This window comes from Cydia pomonella, chromosome 26, assembly GCF_033807575.1.
Source record: "Cydia pomonella isolate Wapato2018A chromosome 26, ilCydPomo1, whole genome shotgun sequence".
Lineage (NCBI taxonomy): Eukaryota > Metazoa > Arthropoda > Insecta > Lepidoptera > Tortricidae > Cydia > Cydia pomonella.
The window spans coordinates 10,809,670-10,828,605 of NC_084728.1; the positions used below are offsets into that span (position 1 = coordinate 10,809,670).

At 43.3% G+C, this 18,936-nt stretch overlaps 1 protein-coding gene across 1 annotated transcript in view; it reads right to left on the reverse strand.

The window, feature by feature from the left end:
- The window catches only part of LOC133532287 (talin-1), a 165,395-nt gene that overhangs the window by 52,018 nt on the left and 94,441 nt on the right, over positions 1 to 18,936 (reverse strand). Inside the window, exons 23-36 of the mRNA XM_061870891.1 lie at positions 18,000 to 18,151; positions 17,496 to 17,615; positions 16,239 to 16,349; positions 15,196 to 15,285; positions 14,893 to 15,030; positions 13,540 to 13,658; positions 12,635 to 12,779; positions 11,231 to 11,424; positions 10,306 to 10,435; positions 9,185 to 9,309; positions 8,344 to 8,512; positions 7,240 to 7,407; positions 5,050 to 5,212; positions 3,667 to 3,794 (exon numbers count right to left, since the gene is read on the reverse strand). Coding sequence (XP_061726875.1) covers positions 3,667 to 3,794; positions 5,050 to 5,212; positions 7,240 to 7,407; positions 8,344 to 8,512; positions 9,185 to 9,309; positions 10,306 to 10,435; positions 11,231 to 11,424; positions 12,635 to 12,779; positions 13,540 to 13,658; positions 14,893 to 15,030; positions 15,196 to 15,285; positions 16,239 to 16,349; positions 17,496 to 17,615; positions 18,000 to 18,151 — 1,952 coding nt within the window. The remainder of the gene's footprint in view (positions 1 to 3,666; positions 3,795 to 5,049; positions 5,213 to 7,239; positions 7,408 to 8,343; positions 8,513 to 9,184; positions 9,310 to 10,305; positions 10,436 to 11,230; positions 11,425 to 12,634; positions 12,780 to 13,539; positions 13,659 to 14,892; positions 15,031 to 15,195; positions 15,286 to 16,238; positions 16,350 to 17,495; positions 17,616 to 17,999; positions 18,152 to 18,936) is intronic.

The following is an 18,936-nucleotide window of genomic DNA, read 5'->3' on the forward strand; positions in this document are numbered from 1 at the left end:
GCTCAATTACATACACGTATAATCGTTGCCGTGAACGTCAATCACTGAACAGATACGTCCACAATAAAGAGATAAAGATAGTTTATTATTCAAGTAGTCATATTACAATGCGCTTATGAACGTCAAATAAAGCTACACCGGCTCTAACCCTACACCTCTGACCTGAGAAGATTTAAATCCCCCCTGAATTGGAGGAGGGTATTCCATTAAATAAGAAAAATAAAATACAATTTAGATTACTATAGAAATCGTGTAATTACATACAGTAGCTACTTTTCTTTATAGAAAAATGATAAAAGATATATATATATATATATATATATGTCATATCAAAAAATCATACAAATGATCAAATCAAAATTATGATAATGAACAAGTTTGAGTTATAAATATTAGGGAAACTCACGAAAACAATACAAAAAGAGAAAATGCTTTTCCACTTCTAAATATTTTCCATTCTACATGATTTTTTAGTATGTTATTACAATGATAAACTAGGTTTATAGGTTTTCTTTTTTTTTAATTTGCGATACATTATTGTTTAAAGCGAAATTTATTTATAAACGTTGAATATCTTATGCGGAAGCGATCGACATCAAAATCAAAGTGATTTGTTAGATTTATCTAATGGAAACCGTTTTCTTCGGAAATGGAAATTTCATAAAAAAAGTATCGTAACTTAGTTAGGATCGCAAACTTATTCTTCCCTCTTAATCCTGGTCACGGCACCAAAATGTAACATCAAATTTGTTCAATTTTATTATATTAAATTATAAATAAAAAAATACTATGAAACGTTGTCAAATCAAGAATTCAAAAGCTAAAGAATATGGCGCCGTGCGGCTCCACAAGTTCTATGGTGACTAAACTATTAAACGTTTGTAATTGATCCTTATGTTACACTCTTTTGGCAATACTTTTCTAGTATTAGTATTTTAATAATGTCTATTATATCAGGCAGGTTGTGTACGAGTTGTTACCCAGTAGGCGGCCTGAGCCGTGCAGTCCACCAGCCCCAGCACGGCGTCGGCCACGGCGCGCACGGCGCGGCAGAACTGCGCGTGCTCCGAGCGCTTCACTGATGTCGCCATGCTGGACGTGCCTTATTATATCAGGCAGGTTGTGTACGAGTAGTTACCCAGTAGGCGGCCTGAGCCGTGCAGTCCACCAGCCCCAGCACGGCGTCGGCCACGGCGCGCACGGCGCGGCAGAACTGCGCGTGCTCCGAGCGCTTCACTGATGTCGCCATGCTGGACGTGCCTTATTATATCAGGCAGGTTGTGTACGAGTAGTTACCCAGTAGGCGGCCTGAGCCGTGCAGTCCACCAGCCCCAGCACGGCGTCGGCCACGGCGCGCACGGCGCGGCAGAACTGCGCGTGCTCCGAGCGCTTCACTGATGTCGCCATGCTGGACGTGCCTTATTATATCAGGCAGGTTGTGTACGAGTAGTTACCCAGTAGGCGGCCTGAGCCGTGCAGTCCACCAGCCCCAGCACGGCGTCGGCCACGGCGCGCACGGCGCGGCAGAACTGCGCGTGCTCCGAGCGCTTCACTGATGTCGCCATGCTGGACGTGCCTTATTATATCAGGCAGGTTGTGTACGAGTAGTTACCCAGTAGGCGGCCTGAGCCGTGCAGTCCACCAGCCCCAGCACGGCGTCGGCCACGGCGCGCACGGCGCGGCAGAACTGCGCGTGCTCCGAGCGCTTCACTGATGTCGCCATGCTGGACGTGCCTTATTATATCAGGCAGGTTGTGTACGAGTAGTTACCCAGTAGGCGGCCTGAGCCGTGCAGTCCACCAGCCCCAGCACGGCGTCGGCCACGGCGCGCACGGCGCGGCAGAACTGCGCGTGCTCCGAGCGCTTCACTGATGTCGCCATGCTGGACGTGCCTTATTATATCAGGCAGGTTGTGTACGAGTAGTTACCCAGTAGGCGGCCTGAGCCGTGCAGTCCACCAGCCCCAGCACGGCGTCGGCCACGGCGCGCACGGCGCGGCAGAACTGCGCGTGCTCCGAGCGCTTCACTGATGTCGCCATGCTGGACGTGCCTTATTATATCAGGCAGGTTGTGTACGAGTAGTTACCCAGTAGGCGGCCTGAGCCGTGCAGTCCACCAGCCCCAGCACGGCGTCGGCCACGGCGCGCACGGCGCGGCAGAACTGCGCGTGCTCCGAGCGCTTCACTGATGTCGCCATGCTGGACGTGCCTTATTATATCAGGCAGGTTGTGTACGAGTAGTTACCCAGTAGGCGGCCTGAGCCGTGCAGTCCACCAGCCCCAGCACGGCGTCGGCCACGGCGCGCACGGCGCGGCAGAACTGCGCGTGCTCCGAGCGCTTCACTGATGTCGCCATGCTGGACGTGCCTTATTATATCAGGCAGGTTGTGTACGAGTAGTTACCCAGTAGGCGGCCTGAGCCGTGCAGTCCACCAGCCCCAGCACGGCGTCGGCCACGGCGCGCACGGCGCGGCAGAACTGCGCGTGCTCCGAGCGCTTCACTGATGTCGCCATGCTGGACGTGCCTTATTATATCAGGCAGGTTGTGTACGAGTAGTTACCCAGTAGGCGGCCTGAGCCGTGCAGTCCACCAGCCCCAGCACGGCGTCGGCCACGGCGCGCACGGCGCGGCAGAACTGCGCGTGCTCCGAGCGCTTCACTGATGTCGCCATGCTGGACGTGCCTTATTATATCAGGCAGGTTGTGTACGAGTAGTTACCCAGTAGGCGGCCTGAGCCGTGCAGTCCACCAGCCCCAGCACGGCGTCGGCCACGGCGCGCACGGCGCGGCAGAACTGCGCGTGCTCCGAGCGCTTCACTGATGTCGCCATGCTGGACGTGCCTTATTATATCAGGCAGGTTGTGTACGAGTAGTTACCCAGTAGGCGGCCTGAGCCGTGCAGTCCACCAGCCCCAGCACGGCGTCGGCCACGGCGCGCACGGCGCGGCAGAACTGCGCGTGCTCCGAGCGCTTCACTGATGTCGCCATGCTGGACGTGCCTTATTATATCAGGCAGGTTGTGTACGAGTAGTTACCCAGTAGGCGGCCTGAGCCGTGCAGTCCACCAGCCCCAGCACGGCGTCGGCCACGGCGCGCACGGCGCGGCAGAACTGCGCGTGCTCCGAGCGCTTCACTGATGTCGCCATGCTGGACGTGCCTTATTATATCAGGCAGGTTGTGTACGAGTAGTTACCCAGTAGGCGGCCTGAGCCGTGCAGTCCACCAGCCCCAGCACGGCGTCGGCCACGGCGCGCACGGCGCGGCAGAACTGCGCGTGCTCCGAGCGCTTCACTGATGTCGCCATGCTGGACGTGCCTTATTATATCAGGCAGGTTGTGTACGAGTAGTTACCCAGTAGGCGGCCTGAGCCGTGCAGTCCACCAGCCCCAGCACGGCGTCGGCCACGGCGCGCACGGCGCGGCAGAACTGCGCGTGCTCCGAGCGCTTCACTGATGTCGCCATGCTGGACGTGCCTTATTATATCAGGCAGGTTGTGTACGAGTAGTTACCCAGTAGGCGGCCTGAGCCGTGCAGTCCACCAGCCCCAGCACGGCGTCGGCCACGGCGCGCACGGCGCGGCAGAACTGCGCGTGCTCCGAGCGCTTCACTGATGTCGCCATGCTGGACGTGCCTTATTATATCAGGCAGGTTGTGTACGAGTAGTTACCCAGTAGGCGGCCTGAGCCGTGCAGTCCACCAGCCCCAGCACGGCGTCGGCCACGGCGCGCACGGCGCGGCAGAACTGCGCGTGCTCCGAGCGCTTCACTGATGTCGCCATGCTGGACATGCCTTCGCCTGTGACAAATAGCTTATTAGTGGCTTCTTATTCAATCACATTCAGGAAAAAATATTGAAAAACCATAGTTTTTCATCTATTAGGTAGGTTTTTTTTAGCATTTTCATTGATACCGAAACATGGGCAGTGCTAAACTACAAAATCTACATGGTAAATACTCCGTTTCACAATCCAGTTCCCCATGAATTTAGATGATGATGTTGATTTAAAGCATATATTACAAACATAAAGTTGATAGATAGCCGGAGATTGGGTCGCTATGACAAAACTGTCATTACACGCCGATTTCCTACAGTCCACACGCGATACTGAATATTCACAAATAGCGAAATGGCTTAAACCATATAAGTATTAGATTATTTAAGAAAAAGGTTGATTCTTTATTAAATGAGTGTTATAATTTGGTTTAGCTGTCACAGTATTTGTTATGTTTTACAGTTATTATACTCGAATAGCCATTCATATATTCGTTGCTGCGCCTCGCTGATCAGCAGGGTGAGAGCCAGCACCAACAGCATCCTAGCAATGTTTGCAAGCAGGTTGGATGGTGCGTATCTGAACCATATAATAAATATTACCCAATACATGGTGCGCACTGCAGTAATATTTATTATATGTAATGTATACTAACACTAAGTAGATGTAAGATAAGTAGGTACTAATACTAACATTGATATGTAATTTTAGCAATTTGTTATATATAATTTTAATGTAATCATAATGTTGTTAAATTTTATTAATTAATTAATCTATTTATTTATTTTGTTGTATGATCGCAGATGGTCGAAATACATGATAATTTAATTTAATTTATAGTATTAAGTTTATTATAAAATGTTTCACATATAGGAAACTATAGGTCTATATCATAAGAAATTCTAGCTGGTAGCTTATTTAATTACATGTTTTATAAGACCCTTTGTTTCTAAAAAAAAAAAAAATAAGCGACTACGTGTGCATGCAGGATCGGCTCGTCATGAAGTCACAATTCAATTTTAGCGACATTAGACCTGCCTATCTGTTAACTTCGTGATAAGTTAAAACTTATTATTAGGGGTGTTTCGGGCCTTTGAGTACCACGTCGACCAGTCAGTGATCTATTGTGACGGCCCTTTCAAGTTCCTTACTAATGCCCGTTGCATCCAGGATTGTTCCAGATCCTTTGGGCCGCAATGTTCTACACGTCATAGGGTTGCAATACGTGCCTCCATAAGTAGGTAGTTATTCTGATATTACATGATAGAGGTAACTTACTGAGGGCCTTGCTGTGCGCCACGCAGGCGTCGACGTTGGCGAAGTAGCCGAGCTCGCTGAGGGGCTGGGCGGGCGCGTCCAGCAGCACGCGGGAGGCCTGGATGCTGCGCACGGCGGCCGCGCATTCCTTCTGGCCCGGAGCCGCCTCGGTGCACACGTCCACCTGGGGGTTCAATCTTTGTTGTACTACAACAAATATCATTTATTCCTAATGCTTAATTAGACTAAATTCTTCTAATATTTTTTTTATACTACGTTGGTGGCAAACAAGCATACGGCCCGCCTGATGGTAAGCAGTCTCCGTAGCCTATGTACGCCTGCAACTCCAGAGGAGTTACATGCGCGTTGCCGACCCTAAACCCGCCCGCCGAACGAAATTTAACCTCGAAAAAAAAAAAGGTTATAATATTAGTTTGTGTCACCCACGATGACGTACAGATTCGTCAAATATAACCTTTAATAATGTGACAATACGAGTCATGGCAGGCGTCTTAGTGAATGACACGATATACAGATGGAAACATTAAACTGAATGAATGAACTGAATTTCTATGTCAACAAAATCTTTCGTTTTATTGCCAGTCACTAACCAATTTTAGCACGAATTCATTTGTAAATACGCGGTTCAACGAACGAATTGCCTCGCCAGGAAATTGCCGTGGAAATCTCAATCTATGAAGATATACCTCATATGAACCAAACCAAATAGCAATAAATATACGAAATATCACAACCAACAACTTATTAACTACAAAATCAAAAACGCTATTAATTCAGAAAGCCAGAAAGAATAATATTCTGTTGCAGAGTTCCTGGAAAATAGGCATCTATAATGGCAAAACTGTTATCACCCCATTTCATTTGTTTTAAGAATTATTTTTAAGAATATACTTGCTATACCCTGTCCAGGTCCATGTGATACTTTAATCATTTGTAACACATATGTACCATGGTTTGCAATAAAGTAAAAAAGGAAATGAAGCAAAGCATACTTATAATATAACCAAGATGCCTCCGGCAACATATGCCTTCACAAAACTGTGCTGCTTCACGATATTTCCTCACGATGCTCATTCTACGCGGCTCCGCCTATTGGAGTATTTTAAAGACTGGACGTATTTCGAAGTCAACCGTCAATTCACCAAGTTTCAAAACAAAGTAACTCACAAATCTATTGATGCTTTCTGTGACAGCCCTCGCGGCAACAGCGAGCTGGTTCTTGGCATTAGGATGCGTCAGGTCCTGGCTGACAGGGGTCCCTATTGTTTCCCATAAAGTTTTAAGTCGTAATGTATTGTTTGTCCGCATTTTCGTTAGCCATAATTATATTTTTCTCAAAAACGCGTAACTTTTCAGAATTGCCATAAAACAAACCTAACCTATCTATCGGATAACCTAAGGAAATTCCTGAAATTTAACGGTTTCAGAGTTATGACTAACAAAGGGATCCGGGCTGACAGACTTGGCGACCCCCAGCAGTTTCGAAGAGTTGATGATCACGAATTTCATGGCGTTGTTTGTGTGTTCTATATTGTTTTGTTACAATGAGGTGTTTTATTATGAAGATGGGTAACTCACAAGTCTATTGATGCTTTCTGTGACCGCCCTCGCGGCAGCAGCGAGCTGGTTCTTGGCATTCGGACGGGTCAGGTCCTGGCTGACAGACTTGGCGACCGTCAGCAGTTTCGAAGAGTTGATGATCACGAATTTCATGGCGTTGTTTGTGTGTTCTATATTGTTTTGTTACAATGAGGTGTTTTATTATGAAGATGGGTAACTCACAAGTCTATTGATGCTTTCTGTGACCGCCCTCGCGGCAGCAGCGAGCTGGTTCTTGGCATTCGGACGGGTCAGGTCCTGGCTGACAGACTTGGCGACCGTCAGCAGTTTCGAAGAGTTGATGATCACGAATTTCATGGCGTTGTTTGTGTGTTCTATATTGTTTTGTTACAATGAGGTGTTTTATTATGAAGATGGGTAACTCACAAGTCTGTTGATGCTTTCTGTGACAGCCCTCGCGGCAGCAGCGAGCTGGTTCTTGGCATTCGGACGGGTCAGGTCCTGGCTGACAGACTTGGCGACCGTCAGCAGTTTCGAAGAGTTGATGATCACGAATTTCATGGCGTTGTTTGTGTGTTCTATATTGTTTTGTTACAATGAGGTGTTTTATTATGAAGATGGGTAACTCACAAGTCTATTGATGCTTTCTGTGACCGCCCTCGCGGCAGCAGCGAGCTGGTTCTTGGCATTCGGACGGGTCAGGTCCTGGCTGACAGACTTGGCGACCGTCAGCAGTTTCGAAGAGTTGATGGTCACGGATTTCATGGAGTTGACCATCAGGGTTTGGGCCTCGCGGTCCTGTGAATGAAAGAGCTTTGAGTTACATACACGCAGATATAAGTAGTCTCTTCTGTAAGGATATAATATGTAAGTGTGTTAATAATCCTGGATACGACTTAAGATTTATGGATTTGATTTTTGACTAAAATATTTTCCAACATAAGTGCAGAAAAAAAAAGAATATTTAAAAATGAACAATTTTTAAGTATTAATGGAATAACTTGACTATAAATAGTTTCCCTAGCATTCAGCAATAGACATCTGAAATTTTTGCCCAAGAGACAGTTATAAGGTCTACCGTTAAACTAAGGTTGTTGGTTGGTCGGTACGGTAACTGGTGGAAAGAAAAAAGAAAGAATATACATTACTTTAACGCCACAACATAGTACAAACAGCAACACCCTTATCTTAATTGCCCACCGATGGACAGTTAACAGTGAGGACGATGGTACAAGTTGAAAGCTTGACTGCATGAAGCTGATTTGAATTATATATTAAGTAAAAATGTAATAAACTAGTATAAATTCCAAAATAATCACAGCACAACTTCTTTACCAACCGCCTGATATAAGTGGTAGACCTATAAAAGCCCAAGTTGAGGTCTAAAGAGGCCTAGACCTCACCTCAGTCTGTCCCGCCATCTCCATACCGACGCCCAACAGACGGTTGAAAGCGTTTCCGAAGTGTTTGGAGTTTTCAGCGAGAGCTGAAGGCGGCTCTATTCCTTGTATGATTTCTGATGAGGTCGTGTTGAGGCCTATAGCTTTTATACCCAAGTCCCAACAGATGGATAAAAGGAGACCTAAAGAGGCCTAGAAGACACCTCTGTCTATCGTACATGAAATACTTCTACGACTCCCGATGAGGCTGAGCTGAGGCCTACCTTCATACCTCAGTATTTGTACCCAAGTCCCAAAAGATGGTTAAAAGGAGGGCTAGAGGCCTAGAACTCACCTCAGTCTGCCCCGCCATCTCCATACCGACGCCCAACAGACGGTTGAAGGCGTCTCCGAAGTGTCTGGAGTTGTCAGCGAGGGCCGAGGGGGACTCGATGCCTTGTACCACCTCGGAGGAGGCCGAGTTGAGGCCTACGGCGGCCGCGTTTAGCTCGGATTGGAGTTCGCTGTAAAAAAGTGGGTTATTAGTCATAACTTTAGCCCGTTTCCTTACCCTGTCTGGACAACGACCTTGTCAGTAGAAAAAGGCGGCAAATAAAAAAATGTAGGCGCGAGGAGTTAGAGAGAGTTCCCATAGAGAATATGTATTTCGCGCCTTTTCCTACTGACAAGTTGGGTGTGTTTCACTACATTACATTACATTTATAACCGAGCAGTGAAACCTGCGTCGAGACGTCGGTAAATACAGGTAACAAAATCGCTATAAATTTGGTTTAATGTGAGTTCAAAACGCGAAAGTTTTATGTGTTTCACTATAGTTTTAGGGTATTTATTTGTGAATTGAACATAAAACAAGGATATTATATCTGTTCACTATCAATATTTTATTTTTCGAATTGGCAATCAATTCAAAACTCAACTAACATAAATTTAATGAAAAATTCGATGCACGTAAACATCACCAGGAAACCGAACTTGTTTACCCTCTGGTCGGATGCAAATGCTGCCAATTATTGGGACTAAGTTTCAAAACCGGACCCAGCGCACGTTTAGAATGCAACCCGGAGAATACTAACATAGAGAGAACATAATCATGGCAAATACTGCAGTGAACTAGGTTCTTTTTTGTCAAAGATTATCTATAAACCTAAATCATGAAATACATTAAAAGTGCTTACCCATAAGTACGGTCGCTGGGCGGGAATTCGCCCATGTTGAGAATATTGAGGGTCTCGTTGATGTTCTCCATGGCGGCGTGCAGCTCCGAGTGGGAAGGCACCGCCTCCAGGCTCGTGTCGAGATTCTGTACCATAATCATTACATTGGAAAGACAAACTAAGGAATATTTTAAACTTGGAAGTCTGTATGATGGTTGGTGAAGAACATAAAAAAGTTTGAATACATTTGGACATTTTTACAAATATTTATTTCGTTTGTTCGTCCGTGAGTATTTAACTAAGTTATCATAAAATTTGCAGAGCATTTTTGAACCACTCGTATGTATGTATAAACTTGATTGTACATACAAATAAAAACACGATAAACAAAGTTACAGAGTAAATTAAATACAACAAAGGCGAACTTATCCCTGTATAGGATCTCTTCCAGTTAACCTTTGAGGAAATGAGGAGAACAGAAGTAACGATGAATGAATGTCAAACAAAAACAAAAGTGTACAGTCTCTGAAATTAATGAAATGCAACTTTTGAATAAACATGCTACAAATATATGTAAATATAACAATAAAAGAATGCATAATTGTTGGTCTGATTGACCTGATGGCATATTAATGAAAACCCGTTGAAAAGCTTTAAGTACCCAAAATTGGTGTATCACAGCTTAAAGTGTTCAACGTTCACGACGCAACCCTAATATTTATGATAAAAAGTATACCATGTCACAGTGTAAAAAGTTTGCGTACATGCCGACACCGCAGAAAAAGTAGGGTTGTCACAGACTTTTACACAACTGCTCAAAAGGACAGCTGGATTAAACAATATGGGCATCCCTGTAAGTAGTACCGAGCTACTAACAATATCGATGTATGCAGCTCGGGTACACACGACCATCCCCTCGCCCCTCGCACGATTGCCTTGTCTAGACGGCATCGTCGAATGACTGTATTGTTTTATAGACAGTGACTATTATATTTTGGCGCCAAATAAAACTGTAAATTAATTAATTACGGTTTATTTAGGGCTATATAACACGAGTTCCTTACATGACGTTCATGACAGTACCTATCTCAGTGTTGCCACTGTAAATACCGTGACAGGTTATAACAGTTACCATGTTTTACCTGAGTCACGTCCTTAGCGATGGACACGATGGCCGCGATGTCGACGCGCTCGGACGTGGACAGGTAGGTCTTCACGGTCTCCACCAGCGTCAGCGAAGAGTGGAGCACCTCGCGCCCGGTGGATGTTAGTCTAACAGATACATCTCAGTGGATAAGAATATAAGTCTGGTCATAGCAATGATAGTCAAATTACAGAATGAAATCTCGATTTGATGACGGGATAACGATGTATTTGATAAAATTCATAAATTTATTCTGCAAGTAGGCCTCAAGGGCTCTTTTACAAGTCAATACAACATTTACAGTATTTATAGTGACATGAAAAATACATAACAACATTTATAAATACAACAGCCAATACCTGGGTAAACATTACATTATAATAATCTATATGGTTAAAAATACATTAAATTAAATGAATTAAATCTTGGGATGTAAAAGGTCCCCAATATCAGAGTAATAATACTAATAAAATTTGGAGGTATAAAGTTTCTCCAAGTGTCAAAATGAAATTTATATTAATATCATTACGACCAAATTAACATGTTTGAGATATTGTTCTTGGATTGAAAGTTTTTTTTTCGGATCTCTATTTCTACTAATAGTTTGATATGGTGATTAATTGGTCTAAGATCTTGCTCGATTATATGGTCCAATTATGTTTAGCAAATAATCAGTATCGTATTTAAGTTACATTCACGAGATAAATCCATATTTCCGATCTAAATATTTGTGTTTTAATTTCTGCTTTCCATAAGTTTCTACAGTGGGTGTATGCTCAATGTCATTGGCCCTACTTATGCCAACGAGTATTCATCACCTGAGTGTAAATTTGTCTGTCATGTGAGTAAGAGTAACTATCAGTCCACTGTCGTAAAGCAGCGGAGAGTCTGGCGGCGGCCATGGTAGTTATCCAGGTGCTTACCTGGGGGTGTGTTCAGCATCAGCGTGGGCGGCGGCCCTGACCCCGCCGGTCCACTGGCGCAAGGCGGCGGACAGGCTGGCGGCGGCCTCCCCGCAGCCCGGCGGGTCCTGGCGCCGCGCCGCCGACACGAGCTGCGCCGTGCAGCCGGCGGCCGCTCGGGACGCGGACGCCATGGTGGAGCGCGCCCACTCCGCCTGAATGTCCAGTACAATTCCAGTATTACAGTCTAATTCATGGAAGAGTTGACGATGGTAACGAGAGAAATCGAAGGACAAGAACACTCGAAAGGTCTAATCAAAGGGCTCAACAGCAAAACTGTTAAGAATACTGACGAGACACTGTGAGTTGAGACACATGTTTTTAATTGGAAAGCAACAAGACGCGACATGCAGGTTCTGCCAGGAGTCCGAGGAGACTGCAATGCACATTCTGTTCCTGTGGACCACTAATGTCAAAAAGAAGTACCCACTTAGGGCGGCATGTATTGCAACCCTATGAGGTACAGAACATTACGGCCGAAAGGATCTGGAACTTCCTGGATTCCACGGGCATTAGTAATGAACTTTAAAAGGCCGTCACAATAGATCACTGTTAGGTCGACGTGGCACTCAAAGGCCCACAACACCCCAATCATGATAAGGATCAGAAATAATATTTAGAAATTCTATATTCTCTTTTTATTTGTAGCTTTTATTGTACCTGAAACTTAAAAACAGCCCCAGTTCAAGTTCAATTTGCAAAGTTGTAAGATTTTCGTGTGTACTGTTATACCTGTGCAAATAATTCAATCGAATAACTACAGATACGTCCAGTCCCGGCAAGGGTTTCAAATTGAAAGCCCTCGCAGCTTTCGTCCAGCTCGTCTTGCAAGGAACAAATGATTTCAGCAGCAGCAGTCGAGTTCTAGAACTTTACATTTCGAGCACGACTAACCATAAGCGCTTGCGGGGTTAAATATAGTCTCTGATGATGATGAACCTACCTCAGAACCTAAATAATGATGACGCTGTCTAGGAACCAACTGCGCAACTTGGTAAGGGTGCTTACTGGGCACTGCGGCCTAAATAAGCACATGCTCACTATGGGGAAACGTGACATGGGGCGGTGCAGACTCTGTATGGAGGCAGAGGAGACGCCTTTGCACATCCTCGCAGAGTGCCCTTGCCTAATGCGTACTCGTGACTCAATCCTGGGCAGACACATATTACGCCCGGAGGAGTTAGTAAGATCCTGTATCTGTTTGAAGTTGCAGGTTTGGATCGAGAGTTGTAGTAGGTGGCGATCAGAATAGATCAGGAATGGTCGCAGTGATATATAGGCTGTAGAGCCTGACATAGCCCTTGCAAAAAAAGAAATAATGATGACGTTGAAATAAAAAAATAAACAAAAACAATGAAAACTTACACTTTGTCCTGGCAGAGGTTTCAAATCGAAAGCCCTCGCGGCTTCATCAAGTTCGTCCAGTTCGTCTTGCAGGGAACGAATGATTTCTGCGGCGGCGTCGAGTTCCAGACCCTTGCACGAGATACGGGCACGACTCACGGCAGACCTGAACATAAGTTTGCAGCTATACATATATTACTTAACAATATACTAATCTACTTAATAGTATACTAGTTATATTGAAACTGAAATATTCAAAAATTAAACCACAAGTGAAGTTCATGATTCAAAAGTGAAATCTTCATCGGCGTAAAGACAAAACAAGAGAGAAAAACTTTGTTACCAAGCAAAACCCAATTTATTTACTTCACCACTGTTAGAAAAATTAAATACCAGATACGAAACATTATTAAAATACTAATTTGTAAGCCAGGCGGCCAAGGGGATATAATATTATGTATTTCCCACTATGATTTCGAACTTTATTGCGAAGTTTTTTAGGATTTAATTTTGCATCATTGATGGCACCCTTATGTTCGTTAAAGTGTTAAAAACTATGAGTAAATTTCATACCACTAACAAACGTGTAGAACTAAGTTAAAATATATCTTTTGTTTCTTAAAATTAGACGATCGATATAAACAGCGTACCTGAGGTCGGCACAGCTGGCCGTGAGTTGCTGCGTGGTGTGCGTGAGGTGCTTGGCGGTGGGCGCGTCCGCCACCGTCGGCAGCGCCGCGCGCGCCGCCTGCAGCACGTGGCCGCTCGGCTGAGGACAAATAGCGTACCTGAGGTCGGCACAGCTGGCCGTGAGTTGCTGCGTGGTGTGCGTGAGGTGCTTGGCGGTGGGCGCGTCCGCCACCGTCGGCAGCGCCGCGCGCGCCGCCTGCAGCACGTGGCCGCTCGGCTGAGGACAAATAGCGTACCTGAGGTCGGCACAGCTGGCCGTGAGTTGCTGCGTGGTGTGCGTGAGGTGCTTGGCGGTGGGCGCGTCCGCCACCGTCGGCAGCGCCGCGCGCGCCGCCTGCAGCACGTGGCCGCTCGGCTGAGGACAAAGTGGGAGTTAAATAAATCAAAATTATCTATGATATCATCATAAAAATACCGATTAAGAGGCAGAAACTTACATTTTATTATTGTGTAAAACACAGTAAATAATCATATACATATGCATCTATTTTGTGTCCCCAAAGCACAACGCCGTAACTCTTCAAAGACTAAACATACCCACAATACGTTATACATACATTACTTACCTGTAAGAAGGTATCCGCACTGGCAATAAAGTCCAATCTCACATCAAATACATCTATTGTTTCCTCAAAGCACAACGTCGTAATTAAACAAAGACCGAACATTACCGTAATACGTCAAAAGGAATTGTTTACCCGTAATAAGGCGTCATCACTCGCAATGAAGTCTAACCTCACAGCAGCATGATCTGGATGGCGTTCTGCAACCTGCATCGCGTCGACCACTTAAGGGATGTGCTGGGATAGCACTTCGCACTCTTGCATGAGAGATTCGACTACACTAAATCCATTGCTAATAATAAGCAATTGCTAACAACAAAATAAGACATTGCTAATAATAAATAATTGTACTTTTTCGGAGCAAAGGAATTTTGTATTAGCTATAAGTGGAAACTGTTTTGGCTTATGTTCTAACTATATCTCTTACCTAATTGTATTATTATGTGTTGTATGTTTCCCAAATAAATAAATAATAAGAGCAACTTAGCTGACCATTACCATCTTAAACGTCTCCAAGGCACGCCGCCATAACTCAACAAAGACTGAACATATTCATATTACGCTTAAGACGGCGTCAGCACTGGCAATAAGGTTCAATCCCGCGTCAAATACATATTTTCTGTTTCCCCAAAGCACAACGCCATAACTCAGTAAAGACTGAACATACCGATAATACATCTAAAAGCATTGTTTACCTGTAAGAAGGCATCATCACTGGCAATAAAGTCCAATCTTGCAGCAGCATGGTCTGGACGGCGTTCTGCAACCTGCACGGCATCGACTATGCGAGGAATGTGCTGGGATAACACTTCGCACTCTTGCATGAGTGATTCCACTACACTAACCCCATTGTTAATAACAGCAACTTAGCTAATCATTACAGTCTTGTGAACATATTCATAATACTCTTACCTTTAAGTAGGCGTCAGCACTGGCAATATAAATCTTTTCTGTTTCCCCAAAGCACAACGCCATAACTCAATAAAGACTGAACATATCCCTAATACGTCTAAAAGCATTGTTTACCTGTAAGAAGGCATCAGCACTGGCAATAAGGTCCAATCTTGCAGCAGCATGGTCTGGACGGCGTTCTGCAACCTGCACCGCGTCCACCACGCGAGGGATGTGCTCGGATAGCACTTCACACTCTTGCATGAGAGATTCCTAGGAATACAAACAAATATAAATTACAACTCTCTTAGGCCTATGATCGACATTATATTCTGCTTCAGTCGACGACAACGCAACACTTGGATTTTTACTTTTAAAAGTCTATTTGCGAGGGGTATCGTACACTCACGTACAACACGAGTATAGAGTCGTACTTACCTGCGAGTATTTGTTGGTGTTGTGCTGCGCCGCGTTATGAGCGGAGGTAATCAGTTGTGTGGCGCTCGAAGCAGCGTGCCGAGCGGTTTCCTAAAACAAACTTATTATGTAAGACTGTCTTTATATCTTTTTATATTCTTCTTATATCTTTTTTATAACAGAAAGTCGTGTCTTTGAAATATTATTATGCAATTTTTAAAAATCTGCTGTCTTTAGTGAACGGAGGGATTAGTGATTTTAGCTTAATAATAGCTCAAAACCTCTGGTAGCATGCGATTGGTTGACTATACATTTTAACTTTTTACCTCCTCCACAAATAAGAAAACTACTGGAACTTGATAGTGCAGAAACACTAAAGTACTAGCAGTAAGGCTTAATGATCATCGGTGGTGCAATAAGTACTAAGTACAGCCACGTCTAAAAATATCGATACGAAATAAGTGGCAAAAATATGTATACACGACCTTATTGCCCGTATATTAAGGTAGTACATATTTTTGGCACTTTGTCCTTACCGATTTTTTAGACGTGACCGTACGTATCAGTAAACATTGTAGACAATAGCACTGAGACCAAAATTGATCATAGATGAACCTTATACCTTTGCAATAAGGTTTACTTATACAAGGTGCCCGCGAGGAAAAGCCTATTACTGAGGTCATAAGAAGGAACAAATCTTATATATAATTACAAAAAGTCAATTCCACAAAAAAAATGCGTTTTATTTTTTGTATGTTTTTATACATAAGTACAAACATGTTCTTGGAAAACTTATGGATGAATATGAATTGGAAGTTTTTCTAGGTAATAACTTGTCTATTCAAAGTGTTCCTTGGAACTTTGATATCTGTCAATAAGGACGTCTAGACTACGTCCCATAGTGGTTTTTTTTTTTTGTTAAATTGATATTAACTCTGATACTAGGCGAGTTAAAGAAAAGTTTATATGACCTTTTTGTCTCTAAATACGATCCGTAATATACTGTTAAAATCTTTCCGTTTCCTCGCGGGCACCGTGTATGTTAACAATGTGTGTATATGTACCTGCAGACGAGCCATTTGCGAGCTCACGATATCCTGTCCCTGGGCGTAGTCGACGGTGATGTAGCGGAGTTCCTCGGCTGCCTTGCGCAGGTTCTCCTGTTTCTCGCGATCCTAAAAACATAATATGGGTTCAATAGGATTCATATCTCAAATAAATATTCTTCGTTTTGAGTAGAGTCGGGCCAAGGTAACACCGCGTTTTTGTCTTTTAATTATGTATATAAGAGTCTTGGAGACCCTCTACACCTCTGACTTAGAGACTTATACATCTCTAAATAATTTTAGTATTTGTTGGTTTAATTTTTTTATCATAGTTTTTTGTGTAATTTGTCATTTAGAGACAGTATACATCTCTAATAAAGTATATATTATTTCATCGATTGCATATTTGTAATTGCATTTTGTAATTTTTATTGTTTGTAAAAATGGACATGTAGAAGTGCCCCCGTGGCCTATTTGCTGAATAAATGTTTGATATTTGAATTATTTGATATTTTGTAGAGCGGGAAACAACTAAAATAGTAATATTTATTATATAAAACCGTGTATTTATTCAATTCCGTGAACTCCGGGGTATGGGTAAGTACGTTTAAGGAAACTAAATGGCATAATTATAAAAAAAAAAATTTAAGTATTTAAATGTTGCATATAGCGTTGTTGTAACACGGGAATTACATTTAATTCAACTAAACAATTGAAGACTGTGACAAATTAATGTCATTTCTAACATCGTTCGCCCGAGATAGTACTTACGTTTAGTAGCAAATGTATACACTCGTACTAAGCACTTATCAATATGTAAACAGGCCCTAAGGCAAGTGTGTACGCTAGTAAGGGCCTTATAAGAAAAAAAAAATACTGATTATCTCCAAAATGGAGTTAGTTAGAGTACCGGTCCCTTTGAGAAAGTTACATTTAAGCTCAGGAATGCATTTTTGAAATTCACGTAAATAAACACGGTGTATATTTGATATGGAAATAGTTTATCTTTTTTTTTTTTAATACTACGTCGGTGGCAAACAAGCATACGTCCCGCCTGATGGTAAGCAGTCTCCGTAGCCTATGTACGCCTGCAACTCCAGAGGAGCTACATGCGCGTTGCCGACCCTAAACCCCCCCCCCCTCGTTCAGCTCTTAGGGAAGGACAGTTTTTATCCCGGAAATAAAACCATAAGTAAAAAAGGGGGGTGGAATTTACAGTGAAAGTATATGGAAAACTAATGCTACACAGTCTTGAGCAGGAGCTAGTATACTGACCTGCGGTGACGTGGCGCACTGACGCGCAGCCTCGACCATCCTCGCCGTGGCATCGGCCAGCAGCTTGGCGGCGGCCAGCAGCTTGCGCTGGGCGTCCGATGGTTGCTTCTCGGCTTCCGTCTGAATAAACATAAAGGATACGTTACAACTAAATTGGTCAAGGTGTTAGACGACCGGTTTGGCCTAGTGGGTAGTGACCCTGCCTACGAAGCTGATGGTCCCGGGTTCAAATCCTGGTAATGAATATTTGTTCCTGAGTCATGGGTGTTTTCTACGTATTTAAGTATTTATAAATATTTATATATTATGTATATCCTTGTGTAACTACCCTCAACACATGCCTTATTGAGCTTACTGTGGGACTTAGTCAATTTGTGTAATAAGGTCCTATAATATTTATTTATTTACTGACCGAAATAATAACGGCTTCGGAACGATATTAACAGATATTTTAGTATCGGTTCCGAGCCGTGACCCGAGGGTCGAACAGCTCTGGATCCTGACCTTGATGTTGGTGATGAGGTGAGCCGTGGCCTGCCCCAGCAGCCGCGCTTGGCGCACCATTTCTGCAGGGTCATGGGCTTCCACCACTCGTTCGCTGGCTGTCATCACAGTTTCCACGGAGCGCTCTGTCACGCTGGGTTGGGCTCGGCGATCTGTCAACAAAAACGGTATTAGGTGTCTATTTCTATTTTTACATCTAGCATTAGAATTAAGATAAAAAATCTTGATGTATTTTTATTGAAAAACGCCATGGAACAAAATAGTAACTGTTATTTGTGAAACCAAAATAATATAAATTATCATATATGCTATATAATTGTTATACCGTGTTTTCATGAAATTCCGTTAACTTCGGGGTATTGGTAAGTACGTTTAAGGAAACTACAGGGCACAGTAAATTCCCCATATTTTTTTTATTCTTATTTTTTTATTTTATAAAACGTAATTAAATGTTGCATATATCGTTGTTGTAACACGGACTTTACATTGAACTCAACCAAAAAATTGAAAACTGTAACATGTCAATATCATTTCGAATATCGATCGTCCGAGATAGTACTTACGTTTAGTAGCAAATGTATTAACTCGTACTAAACTCTAATCAATATGTAAACAGGCCGAAGGCAAGTGTACACGCTCATAACACATGTTTGAATTATTTTTAATGATTTTTTTTTTACTTCCTGAGGCTAGTCAAAAACGTAATTTTAATATTAATAGAAACCCATTTTATTATATCAAAGTGTACGTATTGCTCACCCGGTATTGTATAGTCCTAGCCCTAAGTATACGTGTTGCATGGTAGATTATAGGAAATTGTAATAGTCATAGTTTAACATTATTATTTAAGGCTGTTACTAACACTTATATGGGCTATGTCTGAATTAAATGATTATTTAATTTATTTAATAAAAGCCTTAATAGATAAAAATAAAAT